Source organism: Anolis carolinensis, chromosome 5, assembly GCF_035594765.1.
Source record: "Anolis carolinensis isolate JA03-04 chromosome 5, rAnoCar3.1.pri, whole genome shotgun sequence".
Taxonomy (NCBI): Eukaryota; Metazoa; Chordata; class Lepidosauria; order Squamata; family Dactyloidae; genus Anolis; species Anolis carolinensis.
The window spans coordinates 108,233,060-108,260,849 of NC_085845.1; the positions used below are offsets into that span (position 1 = coordinate 108,233,060).

General features: G+C 41.4%; 1 protein-coding gene and 1 long non-coding RNA gene across 3 annotated transcripts; one reads left to right on the top strand and one right to left on the bottom strand.

The window, feature by feature from the left end:
• The first annotated feature begins 4,349 nt into the window (after positions 1–4,349).
• LOC134299386 (uncharacterized) lies at positions 4,350–8,851 on the top strand. Of its 2 annotated transcripts, XR_010006586.1 has the most exons (7): positions 4,350–5,128; positions 5,636–5,797; positions 6,243–6,483; positions 6,621–6,826; positions 7,218–7,450; positions 7,554–7,596; positions 8,347–8,851. It is a non-coding gene; the product is annotated as an uncharacterized LOC134299386 (long non-coding RNA). The 2 variants fall into 2 exon arrangements; XR_010006585.1 differs by having other exon boundaries at positions 7,218–8,851.
• A 2,785-nt stretch (positions 8,852–11,636) lies between these two features.
• qdpr (quinoid dihydropteridine reductase) lies at positions 11,637–27,356 on the bottom strand. Its single transcript, XM_003220428.4, has 7 exons — positions 27,200–27,356; positions 26,726–26,818; positions 21,126–21,222; positions 17,773–17,913; positions 16,174–16,282; positions 14,133–14,216; positions 11,637–13,000 (listed from the first exon to the last, which is right to left on the bottom strand). Exons 1-7 carry the CDS (start codon positions 27,290–27,292, stop codon positions 12,895–12,897), a joined length of 723 nt encoding a protein of 240 aa, XP_003220476.1. The 5' UTR covers positions 27,293–27,356; the 3' UTR covers positions 11,637–12,894.
• Between the last annotated feature and the right edge of the window lie 434 nt (positions 27,357–27,790).

The window sequence follows — 27,790 nt, forward strand, 5'->3', positions numbered from 1 at the left end:
ATGCCTGGAAGTAGGAGTATGGCTCTGGAAACCAACCTGTGGAAAGTTTGGACTGAAAAGCCAGAAGGGGGGTGCATGGTAGGAGGATCTTTGGGACCCACTTCATCAGGATTCCTCAAGCAACATGCACCTGGTGCAGATCGGCCTGAGAAAGGAGGATAGTCAGAGAGAGTATTAGAAAAGGGGCTGGGTCCATTGCTGTTCCCAACATATGATGTTGAAAGAAATTCTAAAGGTTAAAGTCATGATGAAACCAGAATTTGATTTGTTTGGGAATGATGGAGGATCCAATGGAAAGAAACATGGGAGATTACTACAACATAAGACAAATGCAGAGAGAATCGTCTATGCCAGTGGTGACAAACTTGTGGTCCTCCAGCTGTTTTCAATTCCAGCTCCCAAAATTCCTTACCACTGGACAAGCTGGCTAGGGCATCTGGAGTTTCAAACATCTGGAGGGCTACAAGTTTGACACCTCTGGTTGATTTGCAGAGATGGAAGGAATCAATCATCTCAACACGAGAAGAATGGCTGACAGAGGTCTCCAAATTAGCTGATATGGACAAAATGCACAATGCTGATCAAGGAGAAATCTTTGAGGAAGTTCAAGGCAGACTGGGACTTGTTTCTTGTCAAGTAGAAAAATGCTGCATTGGAGAGAAATGCATTGTATGAACCTCCAGTGTGGGGGAAAATACAGTTCCTGTCAGCAGGGCTGGAAGGAAAAAGGAAGAGAGACCAACCAAGGGCAAGATGGATGGACGGTATCCTTGAAGTGATTGGCTTGACCTTGAAGGAACTGGGGGCTATAACGGCCGACAGGGAACTCTGGCGGGGACTGGTCCATGAGGTCACGAAGAGTTGGAAACGACTATGCGATTGAGCAGCAGCAGTCAGCAGGGCTGTAGCCAAGGGAGGGGTTTAGGGATTCAACCCACCCCCTACCCCCCTTACGAAATTTTTCAGGTTTTTTCAAAAAACATGGTTTACTCATGAATTTTAACTGATTAACCAAATCCCCATAAGTGTCCACTGAAGTTTATCTGTTCTGAGTGTCTACTGAAGGTTATCAATGGAGCCTGATTTCTAAATTATTTTGTGTTATGGAACTACTTTTCATGATTTCAAACCTTCCCCCCCGCCCTCGAAATTTTTTTTTTCTGGATGTTGTCCTACCTATCAGATATGTGTTCGCAGCATAGTCCTCTAAAGCAGGGGTCCCCAAACTAAGGCCCGGGGGCCGGATGCGGCCCTCCGAAGTCATTTACCTGGCCCCCGCCCTCAGTTTTATAATATATTGTATATACATATAATATTGATAATAATATTATAATGTAATACAATATAACACTAATAATAATACCATATAATAATATTAATTATATATTCTATATTACATATAATATTACTAATAATATTACAGTATAGTGGTATAGTTCAATATAGTAATATATAATGCTAATATTGTGCTATGCTAATAATATAATATATTGTATGTACATATAATTTGTAAGCCACTCTGAGTCCCCTTTGGGGTGAGAAGGGTGTGATACAAATGTAGTAAATAAATGCAGTAAACAATAAATAAATAAATAAATTTTAGACTTAGGCTCACCAAAAGTCTGAAATGACTTGAAGGCACACAACAACAACAACAACAGCAACCCTAATTAACTTGACTATCTCATTGGCCAGAAGCAGGACCACACTTCCCATTGAAATCCTGATAAATGTATATTGGTTAAAATTGTTTTTATTTTTAAATATTGTATTGTTCTTTCATTGTTCTTGTTCTTGTTGTTGTTTTTGCACTACAAATAAGACATATGCAGTGTGCATTGGAATTTGTATTTTTTTCAAATGATAATCCGGCCCCTCAACAGTCTGAAGGATTGTGGACTGGCCCTCGGCTTAAAAAGTTTGAGGACCCCTGCTCTAAAGGGTTAAGAAAGTACAGCTGCGATGCAAACATTCCAACTGGTCCCCTAAACACAAATAGGAGGGGATGCACCCCACTTCAATAATGGAGGAAAGGGGACCCCTAGTTCGATGATGGAGGCCCAGCCCCTTCCAGCCAGCCCAGGCCGGCTGAGTCCTGTTGGAGAGGCTGCCCAGCACCCAGTGCCTTGCTCCCTGAAGAGCCACTGGGCAGCCTCTGAAATTTTGGGGCACAGTCGGCTCAATAACCCTGAAAGAAAATGAGCATGTTTGCCCTAAACCGTGAGGAAGTCCCAAAGGGAGAACAGGCTGGAGGGAGGGAGGACGCGCCCTGCAGGCCAACAGGGGAAGGCCCAGAGCCAGGAGGAGGCCTGGCCTGAGGGGGCCTGGGACCAGGGACACTTTTGGGCCCCATGCCTTGTGGGGAAGGAAGGAAAGAAGGAAGGAAGGGGGGAAGGGGGAGTCCAAAGCCATCACAGGGGTCCCTGTCAAGGCCTGAGGCTGAGAGAATGTGGCCCTCTCGAAGCAGCACACTGGCACCTTTTAAGAAGACCCCCTTCCAAGACTGAGACACCATGGGGTTTGAATGCTGCTCAACTGAGGGTGAGAAATTGGGGCCTTCAAGGTCACTCACCTGAGGCCGAAACAAGGTGACCCTTGAATTCTACCAATCTGAGCCTGAGACATTGCGGAGACATTGCGCCCCCTGCAGTCCAATGGGGAAGGGCCCTCTCTCTGTGGGCCCAGAGGAGGCCTTGCCTGAGGAGGCTTGGCACTAGGGTCGCTCCTGGGCCTCATGGCTTGCAGGGAGGGAAGGAAGGAAGGAAGGAAGGAAGGGAAGGGAAGGGGAGGGAGGGAGGCCAAAACCCTCACAAACGGGTGGATTTCCATGAGTTCTTCTGGTCTTGATTTCGGAGGCCATGTATAATGTGTTGGACTCTTATTACTTCTACTTGTTCGTTAATTTGCTAACACTGGTTTCAGATTTGATGGGGCAACTACCCGGTGTATATGGGTTCAGAAAAGGACCATCACTTCCCTGGAGCATGGGGTCCCTTTGTTTTACACCGTTGCCATGAGAATGCAGTTCTGAACGAGACCGGTATTGCCCATTCCGTTCATGACAGGAAGACAAGAGGGGTTTTCCCCATTTCTTTTGACGTCTCGTGTGTCTTTCCGTCTGAAGATGCCCTTGAGAAAATTCCTCAAAGTAAGTAAGAGCTTGGGCCTTTGGCACTGGTGGGGCGGAAGGTGGGCCTATGGGGAGCCCAGAGCATTCTCCTCTTCATTAAAAAAAATGGAGGCTGGGGAGCCGAAATCCTCCACTTCATCACATTTACTAAATTCTACTGAGTGCTACACTTAAAATCCGGGAATCCACTGTTCTCATCACATTAGTTTGACTTCAAGTGCTCTACGTTCTTTGCGTATTTTAAGTTTGGGGGCCAGCATTCTTTTCAAACATTTGAGGACATGGTGGGGAACTGGATTTTTTGGTAATGATCTGGATGCTTAGCCAGTTCTCTAATGTCATGGCGTTTATTGCTCCCAGATTTAAAATGAAATATTTCCCCAATTTGTGAATGGGGAGGGGGGTTGTGGAAGAAGTCAAAAGTACCCTTGCTTGGGAAAGCATTACATTTTGCTCACTGATTGAGATATGGAATGAGGAATTAAATAGTAATGAGAAAGGTATGGAATGAGAAATTAAATAGTAATGAGAAGGACATTGAGAATTGGATAAATACAGCTGAAAAAAGCCACCTAAGGATTAAGTAAACACAATGGAAAATTCTGAAAAATGGGGAATTAGGAACCTTTATACAAATGTGGTGGGCCTGTGATAAGGTACACAAAATTATATATAAAAAGTGTGATGGAGGAAATATTACTGTGTTTCCCTGAAAATAAGACAGGGTCTTATATTAATTTTTGCTCCCAAAGATGCTCTAGGTCTTATTTTCAGGGGATGTCTTATTTTTCCATGAAGAAGAATTCATATTTATTATTGAACCAAAAAAAGAACATTTATTATACACTGTTCAGTAGTTGTCAACACAAACCAGCATGACCAGACAAACTGTGAATCCTATCAAGAATTTCTTGTTACTGCCACTATTTCCATATACAACAATCTATGGTACATACATTTCCCAATTCTGCATGCTCTGGTGTTCTGTAGGCATGCTTTCAACCAAAATATTTGCTAGGTCTTACTTTCAGAGGAGGCCTTACATTTAGCAATTTAGCAAAACCTCTACTAAGCCTTATTCTCAGGGGATGTCTTATTTTCAGGGAAACAGGGTAGGGTTAAAAATAAAATTGAACAAAAAAACAATCCCCCCCCCCCCCCCCCAGAAAACTGAAGGTAAAGGCTGCGCCAAAGATTGGGCCAAAATTATAAAATATTTGATAGAAGCTGCAAAAGCAACCGTTGCCCAGAGTTGGAAAGGGCACAGAAAATGGGAAATAAAAATTGATACAAATATGTAGCAGACTATATGGTGCAGGATTATATTATTGAAAGAAAAACAAAATATACAAATGAATATTCCAAAGAGAACTGGGACTAAAAAGCTGATAGCCAGAGTAAAAGGGAAAGGAAAATACAAGGAACTGTATCAGACCATCATACAGATTCAGATACAGATATAGATAAAGATATGTATCAAAATAGTAGTAATAGCCATTTCAATATTTTTAAAGTATTGTAAGTCCACAAATTTTTGTGATTCTTTATAAATTGCATGAAGGGTTTCCAATCTTACTGAAATTTTGTGTGTTTGCTTGTTGTAAAGCCAAAGTTAATTTGCCAATTCTGGTCATCTCATAAACTTTTGTAATTCAATCTTCTGATGTCGGTGTGTTTTACCATTTCCATAATTTTGCATATTCTTGTTGCTGTCGTCACGTAAACGAAAATTATTTCCTCTTGTTTTAATATTTGTTATTCAAATAGTCCCAATGAGAAAAATTCTGGTTTCAGTGGGATTTTATAAGATAGTTTCCATATCTCTAGGTATTTGTATCCAGAATTCCTTTGCCTTTGAACAGCCTCTCTCTCAAGGCAATTCCTTCTACCTTCCTCTGACCTTGTTCTCCTTTCTCCTTTGCAGAACCTCAGGAAATTCTGCGAGAATTGTTTCCCTTGCTGTCAGAAGAGGAGGTTGATTAAAGTGTTTCCTATAAGGTAAGCCCTTCCTCCTTGTCTTCTGCTTGTTTTATGAAGTGTTCCCAAGTGTTTGAGAATGAAGCCCATTCTTGTCTGAGGAATATCCGGAATTTTATAGGCCTTTTGACATATCAACCACCTTTGGTAGTAGGATCCTGAGCGTCCTACTATGAGCGTCCTACTACTACTACTACTACTTTATACATTTTTACGTGGGAGGAAAGAATTAAAATCCATCATATCATTTCATTGTGTAAATTTCAATCCCTTCTGCCTCATTTTCCCATTTATCTAATTCCATATTATAGCCAAAATTCTGAATCTGGTCCTTGAATATTTAAAGACAGAGATTTAACTTCCTGCCTTTCTCCCAGGATTTATATCATTTATGAGTAGCATTTCAAGACTCTTCCTCATAAAGGACATTTATTCACTGGTGCTTTAGTGAGCATCCTGTCGTAACCCTTGATCCCCTTCAAAATAGCTACACAGGGTTCTGTTTTGCTGTTTTCTCTTCTTCTCTAGTCCTCCAGTTGAAGCTCAGGAGTCCTCTTCCTCCAAGGTCACCACACTCGACACTTGGGTACGGAAGGAAAGGCAGGAGCATTGTACTTCTGCAAAGTACAATGTCCTCCAGTTGAAGTTCAGGAGACCTTTTCCTGCAAGGTCACCACACTCGAACCATGGGTAAGGAGGAAAAGGCAGAAGCATTGTACTTCTACTCCCATCCCAATTTGCACTTCCAAGAATTTGCAGCACTTTATCAGTCACTTCGTGTTTACAATATTTATATGGTGCACTTTACCCAGTCTATTTTTACAACCACTCCGTTTTAATTCATGTTTTTATTAGGTTTTTGTCATTTATTTTTATTTGGTAATGTTTAAATTTTTATAATTGTTCATGTCTCTTGTCTATTGTTGTGTTTATATTGTTATTGTTTTTATTCGGGCTTGGCCCCATGTAAGCCGCCCTGGGTTCCCTTTGGGGAGATAGAGGTAGGGTATAAAAATAAAGTTACTGTTGTTGTTGTTATTATTATTATTATTATTATTATTATTATTATTATTATTATTATTATAAAGAGGAGGGGATCAGGATTTGAACGAAGTCTCCTCTCTTTCTTTTACAGCGGTTATAGATGGTATCAGGCCCGCAGCAGAGCCAGGATGCAAGGAGGAATGGCCCCATTCAAGTAGAATCGTATGAATCCTGGTTAAGCATCAAAATGCAGATGTACTGTCTTTGTGCAAAGGGAAAGAGGAGGTCAAGCTTTCAGAGGAAGTTTCTTAATAGTCACTTTGGCCAGGGAAGAAAATGAGGACAGTTTGGCCCCATGTAAGCTGCCCTGGGTTTCCTTTGGGGAGATAGAGGTAGGGTATAAAAATAAAGTTACTGTTATTATTATTATTATTATTATTATTATTATTATTATTATTATTATTATTATTATTATTATTAAGAGGAGGGGATCAGGATTTGAACGAAGTCTCCTCTCTTTCTTTTACAGCGGTTATAGATGGTATCAGGCCCGCAGCAGGGCCAGGATGCAAGGAGGAATGGCCCCATTCAAGTAGAATCGTATGAATCCTGGATAAGCAGCAAAATGCAGATGTACTGTCTTTGTGCAAAGGGAAAGAGGAGGTCAAGCTTTCAGAGGAAGTTTCTTAATAGTCACTTTGGCCAGGGAAGAAAATGAGGACAATTTGGCCCCATGTAAGCTGCCCTGGGTTCCCTTTGGGGAGATAGAGGTAGGGTATAAAAATAAAGTTATTGTTATTATTATTATTGACACAACGACGTTGTATGACACAGCAAACAAGATAGATATGCTGGATTTCGTTTCACAAAATCACAAGTCGAACACTTCCCAAGTGTCTAGGACTGTGTGATGTATTTTCGGATGATGCGTGCAGATCCCAGTAAGGTGGCCTTTTGCAGTTGGCAGATCGTAATTTTGTCAATGTCTATTGTTTCCAAATGCCGGCTGAGATCTTTTGGCACGGCACCCAGTGTGCCCATCTATTATTATTATTATTATTATTATTATTATAATAAAGAGGAGGGGATCAGGATTTGAACGAAGTCTCCTCTCTTTCTTTTACAGCAGTTATAGATGATATCGGGTCCGCAGCAGGCCAGGATGCAAGGAGGAATGGCCCCATTCAAGTAGAATCGTATGAATCCTGGATAAGCAGCAAAATGCAGATGTACTGTCTTTGTGCAAAGGGAAAGAGGAGGTCAAGCTTTCAGAGGAAGTTTCTTAATAGTCACTTTGGCCAGGGAAGGAAATGAGGACAGTTCGAAGGCACTTTGGAGCTAGCTGTCCCAGGAATTGAGGTAACTTCTTCTCACTTTTTGGGTGGGGGTTGGGCCTTTTTTTGGGCTGGGGGAGTCTTTGAGTGTTATGCTCTTACATATGATTTTTTTAAATTTCTCTTAGTGAACCATACTATTGGAGATAGAGAATTTGGAGGAGATCTAATGTGAGTTGGGACTGGAAAACAGAGGGAGGGATGTGCTTGTTGTGGGGAGCAAGGAGCCTGGCAGAGGCCCCCAAGTCCTGACCAAGAGGGCCAGAAGGGCCCTGGAAGATGGCAGATTCCCTAGTAAGGCAGAAGGACATCAGACATAGAACCCCATATACTGCATTGGGAAAGAAAAAGCCAAGCCCTGCTTCCCGGAGCCCTTTCCAGAGGAAGTAGGGATAAGACAAGAAAGAGGAGCTTGGCAGCATGGAGGGGAAAAGGAGTTGGAGCAAGGAAGATGACCAGAGAAACACCATTGTATGTGGATTCCTGGAGGAGGTGCCAAGAGGGTCCAGGGAGAGGCCAATCCCTCAGGAAACGAAGGCAGAGCCCCAGCATCCCTAAGGGAAGCAGCGATGAAACCATGATATGGCCCCCCTGAGGAAGGGAGGAAGAGGCTAGGAGGGAGAGGGATGAAAAGGGGGGGGGGGGGTTGCTACAGGTACAGGCAGGCTGTTCTTGGCCACAGGAACTGGGACCTCCACTTAGGAGAGAAAGACACACCCAGTCTTCTGATTTAGCTCCTCAAAGGCTTTCTGGCTGGAGAGTGCCTCTGTTTGCATATTTGTGTATTTTAAATTGTATGCTGATACTTTTATGTTAAGCCACTTTGAGTCTCTTTCAGGAGAGATAATGTGGTTTATTCATAACAATAATAATGATAATAAATAAATAAATAAATAAATAACAACAACTCTCCCTCTTCAGAGCCACTCACACATCCTCTTCACGACCTCTGCCTGGGACAGCTGGTTTCATTGTGTGTCCATACTTGCCGGTGTTCCTCCTACTCTCCTAGTCAAGGTGCCCTGTGAACAAAAGGACTTTGCTTGAATGAGGCCCTCACTCCTTCCATCCTGACTTGGCTGTGGGGCTGATACCATCCAGAAGCCCTGTGAAAGAAACTGTACATATTGTTGCCAATCAATGACTATTTGAATCTAATGTTCATAATTATATTGTTAATTTTGTTATTGGTTGTGCTGTATTTCGTGTTTTATATTTATTGATGGGTTATTAATTTTTTATCCATTTTTATATATTTTATTGTACTGCACTTACTGTATTTTATGTTGTAAGCCCCCCTCCGTGTCCCCTGGGGAGAGGGGGCAGTATATAAACATTATTATTGTGATTATTATGCTATCTATCAATCTTCTATGATATTATTTCTTTTAAAACATAAATAAAAGGTTTTCATGTTGCTTTCCTGTGCATTTTGTTCGTATAATTTATTTATATGTCTCACAGAATCATTGAGTTGGAAGAGACCTCATCCACTCCCACCCACTGCCAAGAAGCAGGAAATCGCATTCAAAGCGCCCCCGACAGATGGCCAGCCAGCCTCTGCTTAAAAGCCTCCAAAGAAGGAGCTTCCACCACAGACCGGGGGAGAGTTCCACTGCCAAACAGCTCTCACAGTGAGGAAGTTCTTCCTGATGTTCAGGTGGAATCTCCTTTCCTGTTTGAAGCCTCTGTTCCGCGTCCTAGTCTCGGGGGCAGCAGAAAACAAGCTTGCTCCCTCTTCCATATGACTTCCCCTCACATATTTATACATGGCTATCATGTCTCCTCTCAGCCTAGCTACCTCTTCCAGGCTCTTTCCGCTCACCCTCACACCCTCGCTCACTTCCCTGGCTGCAGGAGCAGAGGCATACCAGAGGAACATGCCAGGCACAAAGCAAGAGGGCAGCCCTGAGGAGAAGCAGGGAAACTTTAACAAAAACAAACACACCATTTAGTCCAGGGATGGGAAGTCTAAAGCTCTGGGGCTTCTTGTAGCCTTTTGTTTAATTTAATAGGGTCCTCTGGTTAATTTTGTTTTAAATACAAAGCTCATTTTTTCTGGTTTTAGACAAACATCAAAGCAGTATTTTCCCCAGGCTGACATTGTATGTCCCACTGAATTAAATAGGACTTATTCCCTTCCAGACAGGCCCTATATCCCAGGATCTGATTCCAAGTTTTCTGTTTATCCCAGATTATTTGGCAGTGGAGGCTCATATAATCCAGTTTAAAGCAGAAAACCTGGGATCAGATCCTGGGTTATAGGGCCTGTCTGTTGAAGACTTTGGATGTTTTGTGCCCTTGACCTCAATGACTGCTACTGTGCAAACCCAGAGGGCACAGAATTCTAGCCTTGGGAGTTCTCGTTGAAATGCTATTCATATTTAAACAGCAATTCCACTATTGAAAGTCATTGTGTTGACCACAAGATGTCACTGTTTCAGTTCAATTTTTAATGCAAGACCCTGGAAGCATGGGTATGTGCAGGTATGTAAGCATGGTATGTATGCAGGAACATCTGGATATACTTACCATGCCACTTGGAAATTTCCACTAATTAAGTAGATTCCCTAAGGAAAAGATGAACATCTTCTGCCCTCTCTTAGTATAACAAACAAAACACAATGTAATTGGGTCGCTGTGAGTTTTCCAGGCCATGTTCCAGAAGCATTCTCTCCTGATGTTTTGCCCACATCTATGGCAGGCATCCTCTGAGGTTGTGAGGTCTGTTGGAAACTAGATAAGTGGTGTTTATATATCTGTGGAATCTCCAGGGTGAGAAGAACTCTTGTCTGCTTGAGGCAAGTGTGAATGTTACAATTGGCCACCTTGATTAGCATTGAATGGCATTTCAGCTTCAAAGCCTGGCTGCTTCCTGCCTGGGGGAATCCTTTGTTGGGAGGTGTTAACTGGCCCTGATGGTTTCCTGTCTGGAATGTTCCTGTTTTCTGAGTGTTGTTCTTTATTTACTGTCCTGATTTTAGAGTGTTTTAATACTGGTAGCCACATTTTGTTCATTTTCATGGTTTCCTCTTTCTGTTGAAATTGTTCTGTTGAAACAGTCAGGGCAGCTAACACCTCGCAACAAAAGATTCCCTCAGGCAGGAAGCACCCGGGCTTTGAATCTGCAAGGTCTTTCAATGCTAATCAAGGTGGCCAATTGCAACATTCACACTTGCCTCAAGCAGACCACCTAGGACATTACACAGATAGGGTCCCCTTCACATTCGATTGTATAATGTACACTGCATTTTACACTGTCCTGTTATATATGCCAATTAAGGCTTATTGGATTGAACTGGCTGATTTTCTTTTTTATGAAGTACAACTGAAGCATCTTCTGCAGAGAACCCCGTAAGCACTACAAGACAGATCTGTGTAAATGTCTAAAATAAACAGTAGATGATATTCTGAAAACCTTTATTATTTCCAAAATGTTTGGACCTCCACACTGTGGGGCCCACCATTTAAGAAGCCGTGCTCTAAGGCAGAGCTTCTTAAACTTTTTCCACTCACGACCCCTTTCCACCCAAGAAATGTTTACATGAATCCAAGTATATAAAATAGGTGTAAAATCACACATTTCCTGATAACAAATCAGCATTTGCTAGGTTTGCTAAACACTGATTTTCCTTTCCATGAAGTACAGCTCAATCATTTTATGTAGAGTCCAATGCAAACACTGCATGTTGTTAACAGGTTTGTGTAAATGCCTAAAACAGCCACTAGATGGCATTCACCTTTTACTGTTGCCAAGATTTTCACTACCCCAACCTGGAGTGAAGGGGGCCCATTTGGGGTCAGGACCCCCAGTTTGGGAAGCAGTGATCTAAGAAATGGGGTTATCTTGAACTCAAGACAGCATCTGATAACACTATGTAACAAAATTTGAAACAATTTCTGTTCCTGGATTAAAAGTGCTCTTTCCTGTTTCATTGTACGTTGCTTACTTTGAAAGTAAGAAACTTCATTTTTGTGGCTGCCACAAACTATGTTGAATTGGTTGAGACGCTATGAGATATTCATTGAAAAACTACAGCAAAATGTGCTGCAGGATTTCCATCAAAAATTAGGTTTTTGCAATTTAATTTTTTTTCCATGTTTTAATGATAGATTCAATTAGGAAATGACATTTATAAATCGGGAACAAAAATCAAGTTATGTAGTGTAATTAGCAAGATATCCAAGACAATGTAACAAAATTGATAACAGACTTTTAAGCAACACGTTTATTCAGCACAAAATGCAACAGTTGACAGCAAAAGCGTGGCAGTTTTAAGATACTCTGCTTTCAGGTTTTAAGAACTGCCAAAAGAAATTACACAAGAAACATACACTGCAAGAAGTTCAGGCAGTAATGTGCTTTGCTGGTGGGTACACCCCCAGGATTCGTAGCTGATTGAGGACGAACACAGGCCCCATCTACACTGCCTGATTATCTGGCTTTGAACTGAATTATATGGCAGTGTAGATCCATCCACCTTGGTTTCCTAACCAACTTTGTGTAATTTTCACATGATGCTGAGATCCCTCCTCTCATTGTTCACTTGTGTTCCCTCTTTTCCCAATCAATAGTATACCTGCAAGTAAAGCACCCGCCGACTTGAAAAACACAGGCAACAATCTGGTTAGGCCTCTTTCATTATACAATAAGGCTTCAATTTTCAACATCTTCATCAAACATAAGTCTTCATCATCATCACAGTGGCCTAGCAAAGAACAAATGGGTGTGCAGGTTGGGCTGGCAAGTGTTTTATAGTTTTTAAGGCAAAACTGTGTTTTTGTTTTACACCCCTGACTTTGACAAAAGTCTGATTTCTCCACATGTTTCCACAGACACACAAAAGGTTAGCTTGTGTGAGACCACAGTTGGGAGTAAGGGATGAAACATGGGTACACTTTCTTAATGCAAACATCTGCACATGTGTGCCCAACACCCAGACATTCACACAGAACAGGAAATCCACTATTGCTGTTTCAGCTCACAGCTTTCATGAAAGTTCTTAAGACCACGAAAAAGATTCAGAGAAGAAGAAAAAATAGGAATGCATCTTTTCTCATGATTAACATAACTGCAGTTCACGGCAATATTTGACAAGTCCATCTGGACAACATTCAAGATGATAACTCACAGAAATAAGAAAATTCCTAAGAGAGCAAGCCTTCTACAAGCGTCGTGTGTATGTGTATCAAACAATTAAACTACTTCCTCCAAATTACTACTTTTTCTGACTTAAACTAATTCTCTAGGAAATAATGGAATATGAAACCATTTGCGAATCTTGAAAATCACAGTCCTGATTTATATCCAGGACGTCTTGGCTTACATCTAGCGACACAGACACCACCTCAGGTCTTGCTCCACAAATAAAATCATCTCACTGGAAGAAACAGAAGATGACCACACAAACAACAGACACATTTCACATCTCAATGATTTCACTGTTGCTCAGATGAATTATAACTTCTTCAGAGATTGGCAGCTGTGAGCTGAGTATTTCCTCCAGACGTGACCACCTGGATGAGAGTCCCAGAACTTGGACGGTCTTTTCCAGTGACCCAGTCATAAAAGGTTCTGTTAAAAAACAAATATTTCTTTGTGTGAAAAGGAAACCAGGCCTCCATGTTTTAGGTTACCATAAAAACAAATGAAGTGAAGAAACTCTGAATGTCAGATATACAAGCCAAAAATCCCATGCCATGGGATGCAAGGTGCAAAATTCTGTGGACATATTTCCACTGAGGCAAAGCATTGCAGCTAGTTTTAGAAAGTCCCGGTTTGGTACTAAATCCACTCGGTCCATTGAACATGTCAAGTCTCATGAGGCAGAAAATAACCTGGTGATTCCCACAAGGTATACAATGTTTTTCTATGTGCAAAAACATCATGGGTGCATCCAGATTGTGCACACTATTATAATGGCATATTTATATTACATGTAATATTGCTAATAATATTACAATATACTGTTATAGTACAATATAGTGATATATAATGCTTATATTATGATATACGAATGTACATTGTATGTACATATAACTTGTAAGCCGCCCTGAGTCCCCTTCAGGGTGAGAAGGGTGGGATATAAATGTCACTAATAAATAAATAAATAAATGCAATTGGATGCCACTTTGACTGCCATGGCTCAATGTAGTGGGATCATGGGAGTGGTAGTTTTACAAGGCCTTTATTTAGCCTTTCCTCCCAAAAAGTGTGAAACTACAACACCCAGGATTCCATAGCATTAAGACATGGAATTTAAAGTGGTGTTAAACCACATTCTTTCTATAACCCTAGATCACAGGAGTCCACACAATAACTGAATATAATGATGACAGGCATTTTGCAGCATGGACAGCTGTGGGCAGAGCAGAGTGGTCTCCCCCACCCACCATTTAGAGGTGAAGTGCCATTCCAGTCCAGCTCAGGAGTTGCTACTGCTTCCTAGAACGTAACATTATTGTTCATTGGGCAGGCATCAAAGCAACCTTTCTGGGCCAATGCTTTTGCCCCCAATTGTTCACACCACTTCCAGGCATCTGTACGTGCAGTCTCACCTGCCAGGCCCAGTTGGCAGCCACCTTTGCTGCACAAAAAGTAACACAATTTCATTCACCAAAGATATCAACTAATGCAAGATACAAACAACTAGGATACAAACACAATAACACAAGTAACAGCCACTGAGCAGCTGAAATTTACTCACTCGGTAATAAAATCTAATGGTGTCCAGGAGCTGAAGTCGGCATCAGGCATGAATTTCCTGTTCATTGGTGTATCCAAGGTTACCCTAGAAAAAGATGCAGATAAACCCTTCAATTGCAAGCTGAGGCACTTGATCAATGCTGCCAACGTTTCCTTTTCGTCATAACACTCAAAGAGCACTCAACACATGGCAGGGGCAGGAAATTGCTCTTTTTAAAATTAAATTTTGGCCTTTTCACCAAGGAAACAAGATGTTCTTTGTGTTCTCTTAATCATTACAGTTTTCCTATTTTCATGTAAGCATTTATAATCCAGGGGCAAAATGACACACAGCATAACATTATGCTTGTTTTTTAAAAAAATAAAAAGCCTGGACTGCCTTTGAAAAAAAGATGGAACCCTTTTGAGCTCCTTTCTCCACAACCAAAGGCTGTCCTAACAATCTCCCCAAGCTAGCTTTCCCATAATAGCAGAAATAGTTTCTCTCTCTGATAGATTGGCGTTTTGTAAAGTCAAGTGAACTCATAACTGGAGACAACAGGATATGGTAAGGCAGCTTTCCCTTTTGACAGAGATGGCTCACTATGCCATTCCTGCCATCACCATAGTAAACACATTCCCAGTAGCCATTTTTCCCCACTGTTGTTGCTTCTACAAACGCTACTTGCCAACACTGGTGCATTTATAGTGGACACCAGAAGCACAACCTTAATTTAAAACCCATGCTATTAAATAATTGTGGGAAAGCTTTTTTGGGAATATAACAATGTTGGGCAATTTTGGAATACCACGAGAGTAAAGAAAAATCCCATCCAGTAACAAAAAAATGGAAACATCTGTAAGCACACTTCTCTTTCCTAACAACTTATTTTTGGTGGAAGCAAGTCTGGGTGCATACTTTGGGCTTCTGGGAGGTTTCCAGATCTTTTAACTAATTTTTGAATAAGGTGTGTGAGAGCTCTGCAACATCGCGATCGAGCCTATATGCCATTGGTTGGCCACTGTTGTTCTAGACCAGAGCTGTCGAAACATTCCATGTTGGTGACACACTTTCTAGACACAGTAATTTGGTTTTACTAGCAAACTAACCTCCTAGAAGATTTACAGACACATACATACATTGCAATAACAAAATGTAAGATGACACAATATGTTTCATGAAAACCTTTCATTAATGTTTATAAAATATGATTTCTCATTATGTTCATATGACACACCTACACACTGCAACGGACACACTAATGTGTCGCGACACAGTTTGGAAAGCTCTGCTCTAAACTAGCAGTGAAAACAAAAAAGATCCTGAAGTCTCCCATTCTCGGGAAAGCTCATTTCTCCCTATAAATTTATGTTTTGAAGGCATCAGCCACCACTTCCATGCTTTCAGCGGCAACACTCCTCTGATGGGAACTGTTCTAAGTGCTTCCAAAGGGATATGTAGGAATGGTACTGTAGTCAACAAATAGTGAGCACGATGCATTCCATTGGCCTTTAGTCTCCCACTCATGTATTAGATGTGTCTTATGAAATGAATTAGTAATATCTAAACTGTGTAATATAATCATAGCATACTGCTCCAGAATATTTTCTAGAATAGATATTTTACTTATAGTTGGGAAGCTGAAGGTAGAAAAGAGGAGCAACCTTGTCTTGACACACAGTAGGAACAGGATTTGAACCAGGGGTCTCCTGGTTTGGAGCTCAGTAAGTGTTGTAAGTGAATGCAAGACAGTGCCAACAACATTTACATTTGAGTAGATTGCTATACTGAAATTCAATGTTTTTATAAATCTAATATAAACCTAATATTAAAACATTGCAGGAGTATCACTTTGCTCCCATGTGAGTCAGCCTCATACCTTTTCAATCCCCAAATAGCAGATTAGGTACGCAGGTAGATTAGAAGTTGCTGGTTTAAAAGTTTGTTTGCTCCACAGTGTACCTTTTATCATATTCATAAGTGTGGTACTAAAAAGAGAGATTGATGCTAAATAGGAAAAGGACTTAAGGCAATACCATAGTATCAATATTCAGCCACTTACGGGAGAATGGCAACTGCAGAGCACCCGGGTGGCAAGCCACTGTTTGAACTTGACAGACTCTGGCATAGCTGGTGGACAGCTGCTTTGGCCATGCCATAAGCAATCATTCCTAAAAGGAAAAGGTGGGCAAATCAGCGTAGTACGGCAAAATGATTTACATTAGGATCTGTATACCAACTAAGAACTATTAAAATTACAATGCAATATTATAGTTAATCCAATTGTTCATCTTAACAAAAAAAAAGATCCAGGGCATCTACATACTGCAGGACAATAGTGTCTTGATTCCACTCTAATTGCCATGGAATCCAGGCATGGCAGGTTAGAAAGGGGTGTTTCAGAGATATCCTTTGGTGCCTCACCAAACTATTAACCTTGCTTTTACGCAGGACATGGTAGTTGAAAGGGGTTGATAGTGTTTAAAAAGGCTGTGAAATGAATTCAGACTCGAGTTAATGGAACCATCCGGAAGGATACCATGGTGCATTAAACAAAATACAGCCTAGGTCAAACTTAAGCCTGTATACACACTAAGCAAAAGAGAAAGAACCCCTAAGTTTTAGTCTCTTCAACCATTTAAATATCTTTATTCTTTGGTACATACTCAAGAATCATCCATCCACAGAAGTGTCAGATCCTGATATGTGCAACAAAACCATATATATGTGTGTGTGTGTGTATCAGTCCACCTTCTATACAGGACAGATTGGGGGCCAAAATTATGGATTTTAATATTTTTGTGAGAGAATTGGCTGTCTACAGAGACATTGCTCAAAGGATGCCCAGGTGTGTTACTATCCTGCTGGGAGGCTTCTCTTATGTTGCCGTAAGCTAGAGCTGACAAGACAGGAATTCACTCTGTCTCACGGATTCAAACCTGTAACCTTCAGGTCAGTAACCCAACCTTCAGGTCAGCAGTTCAGATGGCACAAGGGTTTAACACATTGCACCACTGCGACTCCTTGATTTTGATATGACAGCCCCTAAGACAATTTACTGATTAAGATTTCCAATAGTGGAAAGTTGAGTTTCTTTCCTGCGCAGACCTCTGCCACTTTTCAGGGTTAGAGAAAGGAGAATAGATAAGATGGCAGAACTAGATAAGTGTTTCTTTGTGCAGAATCAGAATTCCTTAGATACATTTTTAGAATAAAGAATATAAAATTATGTTTATGCTCTACTATTTCCTTTTCAGGTTCTTCAGGAGATAAAGCCATGAAACAAAGATGACGAGGTCTCTTTCATGACTATTGACAAAGAGGGTTGAAGGCCATTCTCCTTTGAAGCAAGTTAAGGTAAGTCAAGGTAAACAAATAGGGTGATCACTTGCTTTGGGGAAGCCAGATAAGAGTTTACTCTTCTCTGGTTTCACAATTAAGCAACAAGCACCATACCATAAGCTGTGTACTTTTTTTTGGCTTTACTACACTTGCTACTTTCAAAACCCCTTAGAAAAGCCAATGTGTTTGCTCAAAAAATTTCAGCACCAAAAAACACAAATATTGCTTCACAGAAAACTTGAAAAATCCAGGGCTATTTTTACTGAAGTAAGGTATGCTGACTAGGTTAACACACATACAGACACATATGATATTTTACCTGGGGTTCCAGTTAATGCTGCTTTTGCTCCCGTGAGGGTCAACAAACCCCCTTCCTTCAAGTATTTGGTGGCCAGGTGGCTAGAGATAGTTGATGTCCAAACACTTTGTTTCCACATCAGATCACTGTTTTTGTATAAAGCTGATGGTCAAGGCAGGTAAAGAACAAATTAGATATCGAAGACATAATAATGTACACTCCTGGTTCATACTAATCTTTTATTACAATGGTTAGAAACACATTTTGTACCTTGGTCAGACTACATCTATATTACGGTATTACCTGAGCAGAACTACAAGGCATAGAGTCTGGTCTTCATTGATTCATTTTAAATTAAGTACCATATATACTCGAGTATAAGCCAACCCGAATATAAGTCAAGGCACCTAATTTTATGACAAAAAACTGGGAAAACTTATTGACTCAAGTATATGATGAGAGTGGGAAATGCAGCAGCTACTGGTAAATTTCAAAAATAAAAATAGATACCAATAAAATTATAGTAATTGTTTTTGAATATTTACATAAAACTATAATTTTAAAAGGGCTGAAAAACTCAGCTTATACTAGAGTATATATGGTATGCCAAAACAAACCAGTAGGCTCAGTTTCTGACATGAATATCATAGTTCCAAGTCCATCTATCTGTCCAGCTCTATGCCATTTACTTTTCATTAGTGAAAGAACTCATACCTAGACTTTTGCATAAACTAGCCAAGAGATTATGAATAAATGCACATCCACTGAAAGTATGCAAAGCACCCACATCAACATACACATCTTATTTTTTTAAATGGGCAGCATGTGTACAACCCACGAAAATCATGGTCAAGCTCTATGTTTAGATGCCACATGTTCCAGTGTTCACTCAATTTATGTCTGTACTTCTTAAAAAGAGACAGGGAAACATTCAGTGAAGTCTCAATAGGTAAGCCCATATTGGGAGAAAGTTGGGATTTTAAATAAATACTTGAAATCTGATCCCATGGGGCAAAAGATTCTTCTTAATTGTGCTAGAATTGTCTCAGCTTCAGAATCAAATTAAATGGATGGGAAGTTCTCTATTTGAACTTCAAACTTCTGCTTAAATGTTTCACATCATTTTACTAGAGTAGGGAGGGAAGACGTTGTAAAGTAGACTGCAGTATAGTAACAAGAGTGAGGTTGATTTATTATCAGGATTTGCTAGCAGCATTATTGTTAAAATGTAGTAATGAACTAGTCTTCTTTGCAAACATACAAAGTACCCTGCACTCTTAGCAAAACTGAAGATGAGCGATATAGAGAAAACAAATCAAATTTAACCAAAAGCAATCATATCTCAATAGCAGCAACAATATGGGAACAAAACTCAAACAAACCAGCTCCAGGAAACCTCCTCTCAATCATATAAAGTGGGTTTGCCTGGACAGAGGTTTCTAAATAGAAATATGAATATCAAAAATACTCATCTTGAGTTGAGCACATTGATCAGAATGCCCTTAGTATTTATTTATTCATTATTTGACTGTTGTTTTATATATTATTAATGAACTGAAACATTTTACATTTAAAAAACCTTTTGAAATGCTGCCAATTCCCATTTCCAAAAAGCAAGGAGACGGGACCAGGCTCCCCTTCCAACAGAGTCTGAAAAATTGCATGTAATAATTTTTTGACACAATGTTTCAGTTTATGTTTTAGGTAAACTGTGGCTGTTGATTTTCAAGTAAATTATAGTTTATTGATGTTTCAATTAAACCATGGGTTGTTGAAGTTTCAACTAAACCATGCCTTGTTGATGCAAAAATGAGTGACTAACACGCTTCCTCCATCCTCAAATTCTCTACTCTTCTTCCTGACATAAGAGGACACCTGGCTCATTAAATTCATTTTCACAGACCTCCTCAAACTGTCCTTCAAGTACAGGGTCCAAACCCAAGATTTTTGCTTAGATATCACAGGGACCTCGCCCCTGAAGCCAAGCACATTTGCTTTTGTTCTTCTCACAAAAACTGTATTTTTGAACCAGACATGTTAGGTCTCAACTGGTCCAAGGATCTTCACCATCTGGGCCAGGCTGTGGCACAGCTGATTAGTAGCCAGCTGCAATAAATCACTACTGACTGAGAGGTCATGAGATCTAAGTCCGGGTCGGGTTAAGCCCCCCGACCATTAATAGCTTAGCTCACTGTTTACCTAAGCAGACCAAAAGACAGTTGCATCTGTCAAGTAAGAAATTTAGGTACACTTTATGTGGGAGGCAAATTTAACTAATTTACAACACCATAAAATTGGCAGCAGCGTGTGGAAAGTAATGAGGAAGTAATACCATTAAGGGCTCAGTGTCACAAGTGGACAGTGAAGTGGCAGCTCTCCCTGTGGCCGGAACTGAGCATACCCTTATGAAGCCAGAAGCTGGAAAATGTTAAATTGCCTCTGTGTGTGTCTGTATGTCATATGTCTAATGGCATTGAATGTTTGCCATGTATATGTGCACTTTATAACCTTACTATGGCACTTTAGTTCAATTTGGCCACTCCATACTATCCCCCTCCACCAACCTGGTGGTTCATTTTATTTTATTTTACTTTTACCTATTTTATTTTTTAATGGTCTTTTATGCTTAAAATAATGTATTGTTTGCAAAATGTTATTTTACTGTGTTTTATTCATTGTAATATGTTTTAATTGTTGTATTTGTTTACTGTTTTTGGGCCGTTGTCCCGTGTTATCCGCCCTGAGTCCCTGCGGGGAGATGATAGCAGGGTAGAAAAATAAAGTTACTTACTTACTTACTATTGTAATCTGCCCTGAGTCCCCTTCGGGGTGAGAAGGGTGGATTATAAATACTGTAAATAAATAAATCTGGTGAATTATAATTCATGGCTTAGATTTATGAATAATCAATTCCTTGAATAATAATCCTATGTGCTTTTTAAAGGGGTTAGAAAATTGTGGACTGCAATTCCTAGCATGCCTGTCTACTAACTATGGTGGCTGGCGCTGCTAGAAGTTGCAGTCCAACATAACTGGAGGGCCTCATTTTCCATGACCCATACAACCATCTGTTCTGAGGTCTTTTATGACTGCAGTAAAAGGGATCACAAAAAGCTTTGTAGTAGTATGTAAAAACCTGGGTTTGATTTCAGACATTCTTTACTTGACTTCCTGGAATGTAATGGACAACAACCACCAAACCACTAAAGAAATTTTCCCCCACCAAGGCTTGATCTCATTAAGCAAAAGAGCCGAATACTATTAGTAAGTGAAAAATGTATGTGGAGAAACTGTGAGGGAAGGAGTTCATTGGCTATCTCATTCCTGTACACAAGAAAAAAAATTCAGTTGCATTTGTGAGTTTGCAAGCTTACATTTTACTTTTGCACTGCCTCCGGCCCATCCACCAGCTACGCAAAGGATAGCATCAACCTTTTTCTCGCCCAGAAGTTTTTCAACATCTTCTGTTACCTTTGAACATGCAAATATGAAGATGTCATCAACTACAACAAAATACTGTTCTAAAAATATGGCTTGAAATGTACAAATTGTCAGACCTAACTGATCTCTTCTCACAAATCTAATTCTTAATAGAGTGGTAAACTTAGTGGCAGCTAAAAAGCCAATGAGATGCTAGGCTGCATCAAAAGAGTACAGTAGATCAAGGGAAATGATAGTCCCACTCTCTTCTGCTTTGTTCAGACCTCAGCAGGGATACTGTGTCCAATTCTGGGCACCACGATTCAAGAGAGAAACTGGAATGTGTACAGATGTAGGTGAACTAAAGCTCCCTTAAATCACTGTCAATTCCTCCCAGATCCTTCCAGTATTTTCTGTTGGTTATGGGAGTTCTGTGTGTGAAGTTTGGCCCAATTCTATCATTGATGGAGTTCAGAATGCTCTTTGATTGTAGGTGAATTATAAATCCCAGCAACTACAACTCTCAAATGTCATCTATTTTCCCCAAACTCCACCAGTGTTCGCATTTAGGCATGTTGAGTATTTGTGCCAAGTTTGGTTCAGATCCATCATTGTTTGAGTCCACCGTGCTCTCTGGATGTAAGTGAACTACAACTCCAAAACTCAAGGTCAATGCCCACCAAACCCTTCCAGTATTTTCTGTTGGTCATGAGAGTTCTATGTGCCAAGTTTGGTTCAATTCCATCGATGGTGGAATTCAGAATGCTGTTTGATTGTAGGTTAACTATAAATCCCAGCAACTACAACTCTCAAATGACAAAATCAATCCCCCTCCAACCCCACCAGTATTCAAATTTGGCATATTGGGTATTTGTGCCAAATTTGGTCCAGTGAATGAGAATACATCCTGCATATCAGATATTTATATTACGATTCATAACAAAAGCAAAATTACAGTTATGAAGTAGCAACGAAAATAATTTTATGGTTGAGGGTCACCACAACATGAGGAATTGTATTATGGGGTCGCAGCATTAGGAAGGTTGAGAACAACTCTCTATGAGGAGTGTCTTAAAGAGCTGGGCTGTTTAGGCTGCATAATGTTGAGAGGGAACATGAAAGCCATGTTAGAATATTTGAAAGAATATCACCTTGAGGAGGGGGAAATAAACTTGTTTTCTGCTCATATGGGCCCCTTCTACACTATACAATCCAGATTATCTGCCTTGAACTCGGTTATATGGCAGTCTAGAGCCAGCCATGGAGACACGGAACAATGAATTGAAATTTTTGGGAAAAAATATTCCACTTAAACATTAGAAAGAATTTCCTGATGGTAAGAGCTGTTCAGCAGTGGAATATAGTGCCTCGAAGGGTGCTAGTCTCCTTCTCAATGCAGAGACTGGATAGCCATCTGTCGGGAGTGCTTTGATTGTATGTTCTTTCATGGCAGGGAGTTGTGGTCTCTTCCAATTCTATGACTGTATGGTTTAATTGTGCCTGAATTGTGAAACTTGGAACAGGTGGAAATTTGCAAGACTGAATGTTGACCCAAGTGTTTGCATTAGTGTTGGACAGGGACTTGAGAGATCTCCGTTCTAGTCACCAAGGAGCCATGAAAACTCACAACCTCTGAGGATGCCTGCTATAGATGCGGGTGAAACGTCAGGAGAGAATGCTTCTGGGACATGGCCATACAGTCAGAAAAACTCACAGCAAACCAGCCATGAATCTGTCTAGCTGCCTTGGATTAGTTACTTTTTTGATCTGACCTTTCAATCTATTATGTGACTCAACTGGAAAAAAGAGTCACGCACACTGTCTTCAGCTTAGTGGAAGATAGGTAGGATATAAATGTCATGAATAAATAAGTAATAATGAATGTATGAAAATCTCTTCACCTAACATAATGGGGAGCAGAATTGGATAGAAACGTTCTGCTTAAACATTTTAACATGTGTGAACTTTCCCCTTTTTTGCATAATGGAACAGCTTAAGGGTCCTGAGCTTGCAGCATGGGACTGATCTAAACTGCCATATAATGCAATTATATGAAACTGCATTATTTGGTCAGTGTAAACTCATACAATGCAGTTCAATGGAGTTTAACTGCATTATATGGGTCTACGTTGACCATATAACAAAGTTCTTAATGACATCCTATGGCAGTATAGATGACAACATGGAATAGTGGAGGTTAAGATACTGGTTGAGAGGTCGGTGGGCACCAAATGAGCATTACCTTCACAACAAACCATCCCAGAATTAGCAGGGCTTCCAGATCAGGAAATATTGGGCTGCTGTGAGTTTTCCAGGCTGTGTGGCCATGTTCCAGAAGTATTCTCTCCTGACGTTTTGCCCACATCTATAGCAGGCATCCTCAGAAATTGTGAGGTCTGTTGGAAACTAGGCAAGCGAGGTTTCTATATCTGTGGAATGTCCATGGCAGGGAAAAGAACGCTTGTCTGTTTGAGGCAAGTGTGAATGTTTCAACTGGCCACCTTGATTAGCACTGAATAGCCTTGCAGTTTAAAGGTCTGGTTGCTTCCTGCCTGGGGGAATCCTTTGTCGGGAGGTGTTAGCTGGCCCTGATTTTTTTTTTTCCTGTCTGGAGTTCAGGAGATATTGTTTCCCAAAAACATGAAAGCCACAGAATCACTCTGTTTAGAAGGCAGCTATAAATATGAAGAAAGCAGACAAGGAGTTAATGCAGGTGGATTAAGCTGACCTGACATAAATGCCTTCTGTTATATCCTACCATGGGTGGTATCTCACAAAAACGCAATGTGGGCAGGATTAGATATTTATGGACTCAGAAGCAGTAAATCAGTAACTAGGCTTTACACTGGGAGAAGTGGCATTCTCTCTTTTCCTCCCCCTTCTTGCTCTCTCTATCTCTCTCAATATCCAGCTTCTACTATCTTGGATATATTACCGAAACAGAGAGACGTGGATCATAGGAGTTCGATCCCAGGAAACTGCCATATAATCCGGATTATCAAAGTAGACAATCCACATTATCTGCTCTGAACTGAATTATATGAATCTAGACTGTCATATAATCCAGTTCAAAGCAGATAATCTGGATTTTATCTGTCAGTGTAGAAGGGGTCTAAGAGCCAATCTGAATCAAACACAGATGGCCAATTCTCTCATACCAGAAGCAACTTGCAGTTTCTCAAGTCGCTCCTGACAGGAAAAAAATCTAATCCAAGTCCTGCAAAAGAAACCATGGAACAGGAGCAAGGAGAAGAAGACCATTTCTGATGCCCAAGTGAAAGCTCAGTTAGTGCAAAATCCACAGATTCTATTGCCAGGATATGTATTTCCTGTAGATAAGAAGAGGCATCTAAGTTTTCAACCCAAATGGTTCAACAGATTTCCCTGGTTAGCCTACTCATTTCATGTACAAGGTGCACTCTGTATGTACAGTTTGGAGGAGAAGTTGAGGGTAAAGATGCTCATCAGAAGCTTGGTGCATTGGTTGCTAAACCATTTGTGCGATGGGAAAATGCAATAGAAGTTTTCAATAGACACCAAAAAACAAAGTACCACCAGAACAACTTGTGCTTGGCTGAAAACTTCTTGCTAATTCAGAGTGGAAAGTGTTTTGATGATAAAGGAAATAAGAAGAAAACAGAAATAAGCTTCTGCAAGTTGTGGAAACTATTGTAGCCAAAAAGAACTGGTTTAAAGTGGGAGCAATGATTCAGGACCTATGACCTATGAAGAACCTTCACTCAATTGTGGTAATTTCAGGGCCTTGTTGACATCTCATGCCAGATCAGGAGAAACTGGTCTGAAAAGTAATGGGGGGGGGGGGGGAGTTTCAACCCCTCCTGAATGGGCCTGTATACAATGGTATAGTCCAGAAAAGGGCAAACATTTTGCCTTGGGGCCACAGTGTGGGTCCGATAGAGAAGACCGAGCTGGGAGAGCCTGTGAAAAGGTGGGGCTGGGAGGGGGCAGGTTAGGGGGCAGGTCATCCTCAGGTTGTCCTCCTGGGATAAAAAATGGGGCTGCTCGCCCCATCCTTATGCCGGGAGGAAAACGAGACATACCCCAATTCTCCTCCCCTGATATTCAGGCTGTCCTCGCGGCATTATGCCAAGAGGAGGGCAAGACATGTGACGGTCAAGAATGCTCCAGAGGACTCTCAGCCACTGCATGCCTTCCTTGAGCCGTCTTCTCGGCATAAGGACAGGGCTGCTCGTATGCCTAGAGGAAGGCGAGACATGTGGTGGCTGAGAGAGCTCCAGAGGCTCTCAGCTGGTGTGTGCCTTCCTCCCCCATCCTTTCTGCATAGGGATGCGGTGGGCCACCATGTCCTTGTGCCAAGAGGACAGGGAAAATAAAGAGGGCCTGAAGTAAGTGCCCGGGGGGCCACATCTGGCCCCCGGGCCTTAGTTTGCCCATGCCTGGTATAATCAAATGAGGCCCCTTATATCAAATGGGAAAATCAAGGTTTCCTTTGAAGAGGGCCTTCTCCGTGGTGGCCACCCGGCTCTCGAATTCCCTCCCCAGGGAGATTAGGCAAGCGCCTACCCTGTCAGCCTTTAGAAAACAGTTAAAATGTGGTTTTTCCAGTGAGCCTTTGAATAATCATTCCCCATAACAGACCCCTCCTAAAAAAAGACTGCTTTATTTGCATTTTACTCCCGTATTGGAAATAACTGGACCTCCTATTCCAACCCAAACTTCCGCTAGAGAACCCTTCAGCACTTTATCCTGACACTTTATTAAATGGTCTTACAACTATATACCTTGCACTTTTGTCTTGATCGCCCCCTGTCCCATTTTATCCATTAGTGGTGGTGTCTGCCTCATACTATTTTACCATTCTAGGTAAAAGGTTTCCCCTGACGTAAAGTCCAGTCGTGTCTGGCTCCGGGGGCTGGTGCTTATCTCCATTTCTAAGCCGAAGAGCCGGTGTTGTCCATAGACACCTCCAAGGTCATGTGGCCAGCATGACTGCATGGAGCGCCGTTACCTTCCTGCTGCAGCAGTACCTATTGATCTACTTACATTTGCATGTTTTTGAACTGCTAGGTTGGCAGAAGCTGGAGCGAACAGTGGGCGCTCAATCTGTTCCCCGGATTTGAACCTGCAACCTTTCGGTCAACAAGTTCAGCAGCTCAGTCCTTTAACACACTGCGCTATTGGGGGCTCCATTCTACTTTGCTATTATTGTGTTATACTGTATTAATGCATTTTAATCTGTTTTTATTTTTAATTGCTTGTTGATGTTGTTTATATATGCTTTTATTTTGCTCATGTATTGTTCTTTCGGGCTTGGCCCCATGTTAGCCGAGTCCTCTCGGGGAAATGGGGGCAGGATAGAAATATAAAGTATTATAATATTATTATTGTTTTAAAATTAAGCCACAGATGGTTGAATTCGTGGAGCATCAACATGGCAATACAATCAATTGCGGTGCCTGCCGGTATATATGAAATAGGGGAAAGGCCTGAGTCTGAAATCCCGCACTCATGGGATGCTCTTTGCGGAAATCCCAAGCGTTGTCCTTGCACCAGAGGAAAGGGTGCCCTTTACCTGATCCGCTTGTTCCAGGAAGGAATCAGTCTTCTTCACCACCACGCTGGCACTGGCATCTTCATTGGCTTCCAAGTCTATGCTGCCCACCCACTGCAAATGTAAAACACAATTCCTACATTATTAGCTTTCAGTATAATTTCCTGATACATCTCAAAGAGGATCAGGATCAATATCTCCACAGTAGCATAGGAGGCAGGTGAGCATAGGAGACACACCCCTCTGTAGCTGCAGATGCCCAGAGACTGACTGTGGGTTTTTACTGCTTCTCTCCTCATGCTGTAAACAAGGTTTGCTCCACCAGCATTATATTTAATGCCATTGGCTTAGTGGATCTATTCTACCTGGGTTAAAGCATTGATTTTTCTGCCCTTGGGAGGGCTGATCCCTCACCCAGCCACCTCCATTCCTTCCTTCCTTCCTTTTTTCCTTCCTCCAGGGAAAACACCCCTTGCAGGGCTTCCTAATGCTTACCCAGTCCTTGGCTCGGAAGTGCTGCACGCATTTGGAGCCCAGGGCTCCCCGCCCTCCATAGACCAGCACCCGGTGCGCCTCCGCCGCTGCCATCTCTGCCTCTCCTTTCCTCTCTCTCTTCTCTGAAGCGGGGAGGGGAGGGGCGTTCCTCCAGCTAGCCAATCGCCTTCGCCCTTGCGCCCCTTCCCAGCCTGATTGACAGGAGCAGGCGAAGGAGGCAGAGCCGGCCAAGGAGCTCCTGTCTCTTAAAGGGGACGCTAGCTCTGGCGTTTCGTCCGATGCAAAGATGTATGTCTTTCTAGGGGTGTCGCTACATTAGTAGAATTGCTGCAGCTTAATGCCCCTTTAAACTGACAGGGCATCATGGGAGTTGTAGTTTTACAGGTCTTCAGAATGCTCCACACTACAACTTAACTCACCCATGGTGGTGGCGCAGTGTGTTAAAGCGCTGAGCTGCTGAACTTGCAGACCGAAAGGTCCCAAGTTCAAATCCCGGGAGCGGAATGAGCGCCCGCTGTTAGCCCCAGCTCCTGACAACCTAGCAGTTCGAAAACATGCCAATGTGAGTAGATCAATAGGTACCGCTCCGTG